Raw genomic sequence first — 13,236 nt, 5'->3', positions numbered from 1 at the left:
AGCACACTAACAATGGTATTAAAAAAGAAATCAATGTTTTACAGCGCCTCTCTGTGGGCAAACCCTGCACCTTTTATCAAACCAAAGGTCAGCTGCGATTCAAAAGTAATCCGATTTCGAACTCTCCAGATTGTATCTCATGAAGGAGATAGCGTTGTAAACAATTAAATGTTTGTGGCCAATTTTTAACTGTTATAAATATATTAATTCCCGACTAGCTGAGCGCATGCGCCGTGGCTTCCAACTATCTTACCCGGAAGTACTTTGAAGGTCTTGTTGCGTCGTTAGACGTTTAGCGTTAGATAACATTTCACTGTTGTAGTTCCAGTGCCGGTCCCGAAATGGGTGTTAAAATAGAAATGTTTAGAGTAAGTACCAATCTTTTTAAAACAACGTCCCTATAAAGGTAGTATTCAATTTTAAAATTAGTCCAAGCTTCCGTGCCTCGATCTAACGTTAGCTAACCATTACCTGTATTCTTAGTTTAAGTGCGGTCACGTTTACCCCGATTACTCACGAATCTATTTGTTTTTGAGCAGATGATGCTGTATCTCTCCTTTCCCGTGACCATGTTCTGGATCTCAAATCAAGCAGAGTATTTTGAAGAGTACATAGTAAAGAGAAAGAGGGAGATCTTCCCCCCTGACGACGGACTGCGCGTAAGTTTTTATTTATTAAGTTAAACCAGGCTAATAATAAACACGGCATTAACTGTTGCCTGGATGGCTTCTTAGCTGGTGTTTTAATTGTTGAATACGTCTGATAAAACTACGTTTGTAAAAACAATGTATGATCATGATTGTTCTATGTTTATTTGCAGAGGAAAGAGATGGAGGACTTCAAAGAGCGAATGCGTGCCCGTAAGGAGAAGCAACTACTAAAGGCAATGACAATGGGTTCTGAGAATTGAGAGTTATGTGTTGAAGAGATGCTTTTATACTATTTACGCCACTGCTGGAGGATCATCTGCCCGTTTTTATTGAATAAAAATGGTCGGACAGTGTGATTGAATCTCTCAAGGAACACTCCAGTTGCCTGAATTCTTTGTATTTAAATGACTGGTGATTTGTTGTTTAATGCATTGTCATCAAATTATTATTTGAGTAATTTTCAGAATCTATCCTTTTATTTTTATTTACATATTTATTGTTTTACAACATATGATTGCAGCGAGTTAGCATTTTTGGCAACATTAAACTGAAAGAGACATTAATACCAAAGCACATACTGTATGTGAACTCTTTGGAATTGAGCACACATATTTTTTTCAGGGACAGAGATGATAGTAACTATTGCTCTTAGATGTTGATTTATGGTCTTCGAAACTTTTGATTTCTGTTTTGGGTTATTTTGTTGGGAAATAAAATGTAAAATTTCACTAGTCTGCAATAGATTTTCATCTGTGAGATTTTTACTGCTTTCATTGTAGATGAAAATCACCTGACTGCACCAGAGATGATTCAATTGGGATACAACAACATTCAATTATGACCTAATTTTATTGTAAATGATCATAGTTAAAATTATGTTTATTGTTATACACCAATCACTCAGCCGTATTTCTTATATGTTCCAATCCAAAACGTTTTTTATTCAACACCATATGAGCTGGAAAGATGGTGCTATGACATATCTTATGTTACTAAAAACAGTGCCATGTTTGGCTTTGCCAAAAACTCTTAAGTCTTGGATGTGTCTTGACGTAGCTAACAAACTGTTGAATATCACATTCATCACGTTGAAGTGATTATGTGATATTCAGGCTCAAGTATTACTCTCAAATATATTCTGCAATAGAAAATTAGCCTCTTAGAAGTCTCCCAATCAGGATCCCAAGGCACAAGTAAAATATATTATTTCTTTCTAGCATATGTTTCTTTTTTCATTACTGCCATTCATTTTGGAAGTTAATTGTATTTTATCATGAGATTGTCAGACTGATAATAGCATTGTCCACCGGTTCGAATAATTTAGGAAAACGCACGGAATTGCAAAGGCTTGATTGAGGACTACGCATATGCAAAAATAATGTAGCTTAGTTTATATCTTTTATATATTTTTTTACACGTTTGCTAGTTGTTTCAACTAGGTTACAGCACAACATCGGGGTTAAGTGTATGATACGCTTTCGGGCAGTTGCAGCATCAGGCAACAGAGGGCAACATTTCCCCTCCAGCTGTTGTCACCTCGCATCACGCAGACTTTAACAACAAGGAAGTGAGCGACTCAACGGCCAACAGATTGCTGACAAGATGGCACCGAGTGGGCTGAAAGCGGTGGTTGGGGAAAGTAAGTTATACATGTTTTTAATCGCCTTCTCGAAGTTCATCTCAACTAAGATACGCAGGCGGTTAGTTCGATTTGTCTCATTGGAGTTCGATAAATTGACGTTAAACCTAACTTTGCGTTATAAACACTGCTGGGGACGTTGGTCGAGTTCTTCCTGTTTCAGTCCTAATTAAAATGCTAACAGAGCCGGAAGAAATACTGTCATCGCTAACAAAGTCATTGATTGTCTTTTTGCTGGTTGGGTTGGTTACACCAGTGGCCGAGGAGAAATGGGTGGTTTGTTGTTGTTGGTGGATGTGAAAATGGAGAGAAGTTGCGGCGTCAGTGTGTCGTTGTCACCATTGTAGTGACAGTCCAAGCTACAAGCTAACATTAGCAAGCTAACCACAAACAGGAAGTCCAAAACTTCTCTTGAAATGGGCTAAAATGAATTGAGCTTAAAAAGTAATGTTGTAAGTAATTAAACCACTTGGCACAACAGCTGTTTTTTAATTGACTAATATAGCAATCACGTTTCGTTAACGTCAAATGATCTATTGTGCTTTTAAAGACTGCTTAAATGTTGAGGGGACACACCTGCCACACATAATTGCTAAAATCTACCATTGTGCTCTACTCAGGACTCAGGAGATCAGACCAACATTTACTTGCTACTTGTTAATAGGCCTATGTATAGATTTGCTGCGCTTGCTGTTCATTCTTATTTAATTGCCACTGATTTGTTTGATGATGGTTGTGGGTCTGGATCCTGGCTTAGGAAGACTTAAAATGCCGTCACAACGGTGACATGTGCACAGGTCTTATGAGCTTTAATCTAATGTTTGGAAATATTGTTCTCCACCCATGTTAAGTTTTCGAATAGCAAGGGGACTAAAGACTAATGGATTTTTGTTTTATGGAATAGCGCCCTTGGTGTTTGTATGTTATTATTCCATGACATTTTGGACAGGATGGTCCTCTTCCACAATAAAACTTGAAGTTGGTTTCACTGGGAGTGGCACGCCTCAGCTGTCGTGCCTATAAAGACACTTGACAACTATGCTTTTGTCTGATCGTCTTGCACTATCACAAAAGGAAGTTGCATCCATCCGAGGGAGTTGGTAAATACAAGTACCAAATATGGGTTTGTTTAAAGAAAGTTCCTGGTTGAGACCATTTGTCACACACAGCCAACTTAAAAACCTTTTCATTAAGTTTAAACATGAAACGTTAACACATTTCAAATTAACATTTCCTTTGCTCTTTTTTTTGTCCTTTTTTATAAAATGACTGTAGTTATAGAAGACAACACTTCCACTGACTTCTCTTTTTTGCTTTTTAACCAATGATCTGCAAATAAATATTACTTTGTCTACAAGTAAAGAGGAATATGGGTTTATGACAGATATTTTCATATTGGACTCATTGGACCTTTTTTGTGCAATGCGAAGGTGCGAAAAGGTGCAACTTTGCAAAGAAAGTTCTCTGTAATCATACATGAATTTAATTCTTCTACAGAAATCCTCAATGGGGTCATAAAGAGTGTAAAGAAGGATGGAGAATGGAAGGTAACAGTTGCTCAATAGGACTGAAGAAATCCCCAAATCTTCTCCGCCTGAATTTATAACCTCTGCCTCTGGTGTTTCTCCAGGTTCTTATCGTGGATCACATGAGCATGCGAATTCTCTCCTCTTGCTGCAAGATGTCAGACATTTTGGCAGAGGGGGTGACCAGTAAGTATGCAGATAATCAACGGCATACAAATGGATGGCCATAATATTTCTTACCTTCACAATATCCACTGTCTCCAATATACGAATCCTCACAGGTTTATTTAATAAAAATGACCCAATCTCCTTGGCCTAATTGAAAGAATTCCTCATAGAAGACTGATGTTTCATTTCATGCCAATACTCGTTAATTTAGTTTTTTCACTTAACGAGATGATGGTGTGTTGGCAGTTCCTTCATGATCCAGTCAAATCTCTAGTGTTGAGATTTCATTTAAAATCCTCTATTTTATCCTTTTCAGTTGTGGAGGACATCAATAAACGTCGGGAGCCCATCTCTAGTTTGGAGGCCATTTATTTGATTTCACCTGTTGAGAAGGTAAGCTCTTGCCCTTTTCTCTGAGTTCTCTCAACAAGATATGATGCGTTGATTGTGATTGTTTTCATTATTTCACAATTTTGAACGAAATGTGTTTTCAATTACAGTCCGTTCGTGCTCTCATTAATGACTTCAAAGACGCTGCCTTCACTTACAAAGCAGCACACATCTTCTTCACCGATAGTAAGATTGTGTGTGTGTGTGTGTGTGTGTGTCTGTGTGTTACATATTGTTTATCATTAATTTCCCGTTGAAGTTTCCGAGCACAAAATAAATAGCGTTTAGACCTGTAGCAAACTTACTGACATTACCTTATTGCTTTTTTATTAATTTATGCTTTCTTCCACAGCTTGTCCAGATGGTCTTTTTGCAGAGATTGGGAGATCCAGAGTTGCCAAGGTTGTCAAGACTTTAAAGGAGATCAATGTCGCTTTCCTCCCATACGAGTCTCAGGTAGGGAATTGTACCCTCTTTATTTTATTTTATCCATATTGTTTCTTAATCACTATGATTGTACTTGATTAAACAGCTTGTTGCTAGTTTTGTGTGATATTTGGTTTTACCACTATGGTGGATTTTCATTGCAGGTAGGATACGTTGGGTTTAGATATAGATATTACAGCTTGATTGTTGTAAACCTAAATGATTTGTTTAAATTGAAGCAGACTTCAAACCCTCTCACCCCTACAGGTATTCTCCCTGGATGATCCAAACTCCTTGTACTCCTTCTACAGTTCAAAGCCAAATGAAGCAAAAGAAAAAATGATAGAAACTCTGGCAGAGCAGATCGCGACACTGTGTGATACACTCCAGGAGTACCCTGCAATACGTTACCGCAAGTACGGAAGCCTTTTTTTTTAGAAAAAACAACTAAAAGTAGCTTTCCACTGAATTAGCAGATTTAGTTGTTTTTATCTCTCTAAGGGGACCAGAGGAGAATGCTAGACTGGCTGATGAGGTCTACCAGCGCCTTACTGCTCACAAAGCTGACAACCCAAGCATGGGGGAGGTTAGGAACTCTTCAGATCCCCGTCCACAACAATTCTTATGTGCTTAACTGTATCAACTGATTTTTCTGTTCTAAATTTGTACTCTGCTTTTTTTCATGCTGAACAAACTTTTCTGCATAAGATAATAGACTTCCTTTGGGATTCTGCAGCTCTTCAACTTCACGCTTTGAGGATGTTTCAATGGTTTCTAGGTTTTAATTCTTGATTCTTTCTCACGCTTGGCTCGACCTTCCATTTTTTTTTTTTTTCTCCTTTTCACATTTTTTAGCTGGCAATTTCCTAATCCTGAGATGGGTCTTGACAGGCATGTATTACTGTTTTCCCCCTCCCTACTTCTAAAGTGCAAGACAAGGTTGTGCTGTCTAAACATTCTCCTCAAACCCTTTTTCCTACTGTACTGTACAGTAGTGTACTGTACATGCTGCCTCATGCTCCATCACGTCATAATGTACGTTATTTGAGACCCTAACCTGCACGACAGATTTACAAAAAGATAACTAACTGCCATATTTTTTATGCATATTGCATACTTGATCTACTTGATGTTTGTTTAATCTTAAATTGAATCCCTTATGTTGATTGGTTTTAGGGTGCAGATAAGGCCCGATCCCAGCTGATCATTGTTGATCGTGGGTTTGATCCCATCTCACCTATTCTGCACGAGTTGACCTTCCAGGCAATGGCCTACGACTTACTAGATATCAAACAGGATATCTACACGTGAGTATGCACATAGACTGCTGCACATTTGTTTTGCCTGATCCGTGACATCTGTGTTGTCCTGGGCATAATCACTTCTCCAGTCAATTGTGTTGTATTTGTGTACTTGTTTCATTTCAGTTATCAGTCATCGGGCATTGGGAATTCAAATGACCGAGAAGTGTTATTGGACGAAGATGATGAGCTCTGGGTTGAGCTTAGACACATGCACATTGCTGATGTCACTAAGTAAGTCTGTCAAAACAAAAAATGAGAGGGCCACTTGAGTCATTGTCATCCTTCCGAACAAGCAATGGTCATTGCTTTCTCATGGTTTTATGTTACAATTAAAACCTAGGACTTAATTGTTCACTATACTAACGTTAATGCAAACCCATTTTAACAAGGTCAATTTTTAATCGCAAGATTAACAGTTCCTTTAAAAATAACGATGGATGGAGGACTTGTCTGAAAATGTCAACATGCTTGTCCGTTTGAGTAGCTGGCTGAAATCAAAGTAGTAGTAGGCTTACCTTTTATTGGTAACCTAACTGTTACGGTTCATTGTTTCTGAAATAAGAGGCCTGACTGCTTTGTCCACAGCAACTGCACTATAGGCTGAGTCCTTGTTTACCTGAAATGTGCACATTATCATTTTATTTTGTACCGCCCTCTTTGTCATGTTGTTTTTCAGTAAAATAAAGCTAGCCAATCCACTTTTCCATGTTGAAAAGAGCATTCAAATGAATAAAACAGTAATGGAAAAAAATGAAGGGACTTTTAGAATAGATACAATTTTGTGATTAATTATTTAGTTTCAGCATTAATTAAAAAACCAAACTTAGTGGAATGACCAGGGATGTCTGTCCATACATCTTTAGTGTTCCTACAAGGTAACCTTTGGAACCTGCACGGTACTTATTAAACGTATTCCTGTGCAAGGTGATAATTTTCAAAACCTACTGTTACAGGAAAGTGACTGAGCTTCTTCGCACCTTTTGCCAGAGCAAGAGAATGTGCACCGACAATGTGAGTTGTCACGCAGTTCTCATTTTGATTTAGTTATTATCAATCACGGGTCAATGGTATAAGATAAGGCTACGTTTATGTTATGCTGTATGTTTTACATCCCCAGGCCAACCTAAAAGATCTCTCTCAGATGTTAAAGAAGATGCCCCAGTACCAAAAGGAGCTGAGCATGGTCAGTGGGATAAAGATAAACCCTTTACTGTTTTATTGGCATATAAAGATCGTGTTTTTATTGTTCAAGTTCTCCGAACTGTTTAAGATCAGGACGATACACTGCAGTTTATTTCCCTCAATAAGGATTTTGAACGTATGAAGTGTCTTGAATATTGCCCACGTTGCTGTCATTGTGTCAAGAATCTTGGTTGAGCTACAGAAAGCCTCCCACCAGTGTTGTCTGTAGCTTTCAAAAATGGTGATTCATACATGTGCAGATTGTATTAATACCACAAGTTAAATAATTTATAATTTCATATTACATAATATTATTCATTTTCATTCACAGTACTCTACTCACCTACACCTAGCCGCAGCTTGTATGAATACATTCAAGGCCTCTGTTGATAAGCTTTGTGAAGTGGAACAGGTGAGTACTCTTTTGGGGTTTACAATTGAAATTAAAGCAATTATATTTTTTCACTTATACTATTTGAGGCCTGGTTTAATATTCTTGTCATTTTTCTGGTAGTGCATTGTTGTTGGAACAAACTGTTTAGTTTTTATATCAAAGCGGATCACCTACTCTCCATGCCATGTGACCAATGTTGTGACGCCTTTTATTTATAGCTCCACTAGTCTTTTGATATTTAATGTAGATTCGTCATATTGCATAAGAAGCTTGGGAGCGGACATCGGATATGCTGAAGAAGCTGTTATGTTATAAAGGCACTTAATAACACATGTTCTACTGAGTAATGCGGAAATCTTTCCATCAACGTCAGGCTAGGATAAAGCCCTGTTTCAGACCACTGTCAATCCCCAATGTGTTCTTTTTATACGCCAGACATGCTTTGTCTCCGTGAGGAGACGTTTTATTCCACATATAGTCAAGTATCAGATGAGTCCAAAGCACACAGGAAACGTTGAGCAAGTGATGATGGGACCTTTTTGAGTGAATCACTCAACGCTCCTAATGGAGTGTCCGCTTGTCTGAAAGCTGCTTCTTTAATCCAATGGACATGTTTTGGCGCAAAGAAGGATAGTGTGATCCAACCAGCACAGTTGTTGTTGGCTGTCATTTTGCTTTATTGGTCTTTATTGTTTGGCCAACTCAATATAATGTGTAACGTTGTTAACAAAACTATGTGCTTCATAGTCGCTCGTAGCCACTCATTGTTATTAATTGGAACTTGGCATCCACATTTATCATAAAGCCTAATAATGGTATTCAGGGAAGTCACACAGTACCTAAGATAAGTATAAAAGCAAATTCATTTGGCCACCGTTAATTGTTTGACATGGTTAATGGATCACAAAGGTTTCTCCGGATGTTTACTGTGAAATCTAGGATAGTGTCAAAGAAACTCAAACATTTTTAAAGTAGTCAGTGATAGCGCTGATCCTTTTTACTAAACCTTTATTAAGACCGTAATCCGGCCAAGAAAACTATAAAATAATATTCAAAGGTAGACAGCTTCCCTGAGTGTCGGCTAACTGTCGTTGAGGTTTTAGTTGGAGTTAATGATAAAAGACAAGCGTTTTCCGCAGGACCTGGCAATGGGAGAAAATGAGCAAGGGGAACCACTAAAGGATGCCATGAAGACCATCGTTCCTGTGCTCCTCGACAATGACATCAAGGCCTATGACAAAATCCGCATCATACTGCTGTTCATATTCCACAAGAAAAAAGGTGCAACTTTGTTAAAACTTATCTTGCATATCTGAACTAATAGAATAATTTTAAACCAGATTCTTGCATTTTGCTGTAACCATTTTTGCATATCTGGTTATTCCTGCTCTATGTTGTCTGTTGTCCATTGTCGTACTGTCTGCTTTCATGCACCAACCGCCAAGTCAAATTCCTTGTATTTCTGACATATTATGGCAATAAATGTTTCCTGATTCCTGATCCATGTAGGCGTCGGGGAGGAGAACCTCGCCAAGCTCATCCAGCATGCAAACATACTGGCCGACAGCAACATCATCAACAACCTGCAGAACCTGGGCTGCAACATTATAGCTGGGGTAGATGTCTTGATTTCAGTGTGCTTACTGGTTTTTCAAATATAGTTTGTTGCGCCTGTGTATTTGTTTTTCATGCTTTGTGGTTGTGTTTGTCAGGGCCGCAATGCTGGGATAACGCTGCCGGAGCGCAAGGAGCGCACAGGGAGCACCTACCAGCTCTCGAGATGGGTTCCCATCATCAAAGACGTCATGGAGGTGTTAAAGGCAAAACAAGGTTTCTAAGGTTTCTCAGCTTTGCCCTCTTATTTTTACACTGTTTCTGTAACGCAGAATGCCATAGAGGACAAACTGGACCGCAAGCAGTGGCCATTCATCTCTGACCCTGCGCCCATCAACACGACCCAGACAGCAGTCAGGTAGGTGCTGCTAGAAACAGAAAATGTTTGAAATTTGAACTGCGTACTGTATCTTTACTACAATTTGTGATTTACAAACATTAACACAATTTTTGTTAGTTTTTAATTTCGCCTTTTACTTCCCCGGTGATATTTGTTTATTAGTTTAGTTCTATTAATTTCTTTGCTTTGAACAGCTCATTTTTCACTACATATAAGATCTACTATCACCACACATAACATGTTTTTGGCCATAACTCAAGAATGTTATGATAAGTATGACAATTTATCCCAAATTTCCATAACCTAACATTATAAGACAATTCTATTTGGGAAGAATATGGATGTGGTGGGCATAGACATTCAAACGGGGTGGTTTTTTCTATTTTTTGCAACATTATTATTAACTGGGATAGCACACAGATTATTTCTTTCAAATAAAAGCTTTTATCCCTATAACCGATTTGGAGCCAAGCTTGAGGTGACGCGTATCAAGAAAAAAAGCTCATATAAACCAGTTTTGCTTTAAATATTTTAAAATCCTGCAGGTAATTCCTATCCTGATGGCCTTGTTTATGAACACTAATGGTCTGGATTTACTTATAATCTGCATAATTCAAAATGCTTGTCCCCTTCCTTCTTAGAAAAATGCAGAATTAAAAGTGAGTAGTCAATGATATTAACATAATAATGTAGAACGGCTGTATATAAGCGGACACAGTTGAAAACAAGGTTAATATAATGTCTTAACACTCACTGTGAAACTGATGAGATGAGGTAGTGAGCAAAGCATTATTATGAAATTCACTGCTGAGCCCATAATTTGATTAAACTGTCTTATTGTCTGATTTTCTTTTTTTTTTACAGCAGTGCACGTTTTGGACACTGGCACAAAAATAAATCTCCAACAGAATACCGCTCTGGCCCTCGACTTATTATCTTTGTGATTGGTGGGCTGTCACATTCAGAGATGCGCTCTGCCTACGAGGTTACTCGAGCCACTGATGGGAAATGGGAAGTGCTGATTGGTAAGTAAAAGCTGTTGAGCAGGCTATCATTTTTGTCCCAAAAATGCGTGTCAAGTTTTAATTTCAATGTTTTCTTTTTCTTCTTTTTTTTCTCCATGGCAGGGTCTTCTCACATCTTGACTCCAACCAGCTTCCTTAATGACCTAAAGAGTCTGGACCAAGTTCCTAATCCTGATTGTTAGATAGCGTGAACCTGAACAGGGAATTTGATGATTTGACGCTGGTCTTCTGTCACTGCTCCACCGGCCTACAAAGTCAAACCATGTTTCACTTTTTTGGATTGTTTTGTTTTAGAATGATCTTTGTTTTTGTTGTAAATTGTGCTCCATATACTACTGTAATTGAAATTGCATTGAAATCTTTAATTTGACATCTGTACCTTGATTATTTTACTATTCTGCTTTAAATAGTTATTTTTGTTATGTTACAATGTATATTTGATTTCCCTTATGTTGTACTTTTAAAAATGCATCATTCCCTTAAGATCGAAACCACCTCTCACCAAAAATCAAATAAAATCTACTGATGCGTGTCGTGTATATAAGCCAATAGAAGTGTGTAAAGTATATTCGCTGATATTAAGTGTGGAAATGTTTTTCTTGTGCTGCTCTTTTTTGCACAATTCCTAAATTCCTTAATATATTGATCGTAGTCAGTGGGGTGGATGTTTTGTTGCTATGTTTTAAAAATGGTAATAAAAGGAACTTGAAATTCACTTTAAATGATGCGTTGTGCATTGCGTTCCAGTGGACTTTTTAACTGTGACTAAATAATCTCATTATGGTAAACTTTAAAGCTTTGTTCAACATGCTGATCCAAAATTCAAGAATAAACATTTATGCTCAGAATGGTTTAAAATCATAGTGGAAATCTTTTGATTTGAAAAAAATCTTATTCAGCCTTCTTTTAACTAATATATATATATATTAGTTAAAAGAAGGCTGAATAAGACACACCTTCAAGAGCATGTACTCAAACTTCTCTAATGTGAATATACTGTACTATATATTCACTCTGGGCACAATATTTTCATTCATAACTACAGCTTTCACCAATAACTGGATACTTTATAGTTCCCTTAATTCCTCTTCTTGATTAGAGTACGAGGTAATTTACCATTTGATCCTTCTCACCAGAAGCGATCCTAACTATATTATCACTATTTGTATATTTGTAAAATGTATTTTTTTCACAGCAGTCATCTCCATATAACAACTTGGGAATATGCCTGCATGCAACAAACATTTAGTCTTATGTATATGAGTCTTATGTATAGTCTGAGGTCAAAAGGGAGAATATGTACACCTACCAGTGAAAAAGCTCATCCCTCACCATGTTAGAGGATTATGTTTTCATCTGGCATTACAGATGGTAGTATTATGATCAGGTCACAGGCTTGGGTATTAATGGCAATGGGTTAATACTGAGGACTTAACTTGTTTTAAAAGCTTTCCACCAAGCCATATCCAGTAACATTTGGAGAAGCATCAATCAGGATCTTCATTTTCATTATACATAAGAGATACATAAAACAAAAACTACAAGTATTTGTGTGTAACTATCCACACTTTTTCACATTTTGTTTGCAGTAGGGACTCTTTTCCTCTTTGGTATTATTTTTTTCTCTGATGGCAGCTGCTGAAATGGACTCCAAATCAGATGCTATCGACACTATGCTGGTAAGACCCTTATATCCAAACATCTATTCCTTTGCTTGTGAATACTGTATGTTTTGAATTCTAATTGACTGATATTATGGTTCTTATTATATTAAGTTGTAAGTGACCAGCTCATCTAAACTTCTTCTTCTCCATGGTATTTTGTTTGTCGGCTAATATACAACACTATCATTGATAACCTTTCATTTGAACTTCACATTTTACAGTGGTCCCTGTTTTGATTTCCAGAACTACTACTGTACGAGAGCGTGAAAAGAAAGATCTTTTAAGAATAATTAATTGCATGTTAAGATCTGGCGGAGAATGGATATTTGGTGCAAATGGTTTCCGGAGAATCCGAGTTGTGATAGTTCACATAATTTGCTTTTCCTCCTGGCCACTGTTCAACAGAAAGCCCCAGAATATGAGCAGATGCTCAACGTATTGAGTTCCTCACAGGCTGAACTAATGGATCAACAGTGCTGCTCCCTGAGTCCTGTTAAAACTGGGCAAATCAAAACAACACCTGGAGGTGGGATAGAAGACACAAAGATAGCATCTGCATTGTAGACGTTATTTTGTATGTCAATTGTTGATTGTTTTCGGCCCTTTTGCATCTCGGGTTTCCGTGGCAGAGAGTACTCCGGATGGAAGCAGGAAGGATCTGCTGGTCCAAGACCAGCAATTACAGGTTTGTTTTAAGCATGATTGCACAAATTCTATGATATGTCAGTTTTCTTCCACTTTGCCATTTATTCAAATAAAATGACAAAATAAAGAATGTATTAAAATGGAATGTTGTTCATCCCTACTTTGGTCAAATATCAATCTCACAGTATTTCCCCATTAGGAAGAATTATCTCCTGAAGAACTTCATTTCATGAATTTGATCACCAATGGCCAACGTGGACGCATGGACG

At 37.6% G+C, this 13,236-nt stretch overlaps 2 protein-coding genes across 3 annotated transcripts; both read left to right on the top strand.

Annotated features, from left to right (window-relative positions):
• Window positions 1-214: 214 nt before the first annotated feature.
• Window positions 215-1,378, top strand: LOC119219911 (protein PET100 homolog, mitochondrial). The gene is made up of 3 exons (XM_037475418.2): window positions 215-368; window positions 540-659; window positions 821-1,378. Exons 1-3 carry the CDS (start codon window positions 342-344, stop codon window positions 908-910), a joined length of 237 nt encoding a protein of 78 aa, XP_037331315.1. The 5' UTR covers window positions 215-341; the 3' UTR covers window positions 911-1,378.
• Window positions 1,379-2,140: 762 nt separating this feature from the next.
• stxbp2 (syntaxin binding protein 2) lies at window positions 2,141-11,154 on the top strand. Of its 2 annotated transcripts, none has more exons than XM_037477115.2 (19): window positions 2,141-2,289; window positions 3,787-3,836; window positions 3,920-4,001; window positions 4,300-4,376; window positions 4,484-4,559; window positions 4,726-4,829; window positions 5,067-5,215; window positions 5,301-5,385; window positions 5,976-6,106; window positions 6,227-6,334; window positions 7,057-7,114; window positions 7,221-7,286; window positions 7,617-7,697; window positions 8,819-8,960; window positions 9,189-9,295; window positions 9,392-9,490; window positions 9,566-9,651; window positions 10,501-10,658; window positions 10,761-11,154. In XM_037477115.2, exons 1-19 carry the CDS (start codon window positions 2,253-2,255, stop codon window positions 10,838-10,840), a joined length of 1,776 nt encoding a protein of 591 aa, XP_037333012.1. In that variant the 5' UTR covers window positions 2,141-2,252; the 3' UTR covers window positions 10,841-11,154. The 2 variants fall into 2 exon arrangements, with proteins under 2 accessions (XP_037333012.1, XP_037333011.1); XM_037477114.2 differs by having other exon boundaries at window positions 10,498-10,658.
• Window positions 11,155-13,236: the final 2,082 nt, after the last annotated feature.

Source organism: Pungitius pungitius, chromosome 12 (assembly GCF_949316345.1).
Source record: "Pungitius pungitius chromosome 12, fPunPun2.1, whole genome shotgun sequence".
Lineage (NCBI taxonomy): Eukaryota > Metazoa > Chordata > Actinopteri > Perciformes > Gasterosteidae > Pungitius > Pungitius pungitius.
Note: the sequence above shows the minus strand (reverse complement) of the source record. Positions and strands in the feature narration are given on the sequence as shown.

Excerpts from the sequence above, each read along its gene's own strand:
- LOC119219911 (XM_037475418.2), top strand. The coding sequence starts at position 342 with ATGGGTGTTAAAATAGAAATGTTTAGA. Across the intron at positions 369-539 it reads TTAAAATAGAAATGTTTAGA|ATGATGCTGTATCTCTCCTT; the intron begins GTAAGTACCAAT and ends GTTTTTGAGCAG. Across the intron at positions 660-820 it reads CCCCTGACGACGGACTGCGC|AGGAAAGAGATGGAGGACTT; the intron begins GTAAGTTTTTAT and ends GTTTATTTGCAG.
- stxbp2 (XM_037477114.2), top strand. The coding sequence starts at position 2,253 with ATGGCACCGAGTGGGCTGAAAGCGGTGGTTGGGGAAA. Across the intron at positions 9,491-9,565 it reads TCATCAAAGACGTCATGGAG|AATGCCATAGAGGACAAACT; the intron begins GTGTTAAAGGCA and ends TCTGTAACGCAG. Across the intron at positions 10,659-10,760 it reads GAAATGGGAAGTGCTGATTG|GGTCTTCTCACATCTTGACT; the intron begins GTAAGTAAAAGC and ends TCTCCATGGCAG.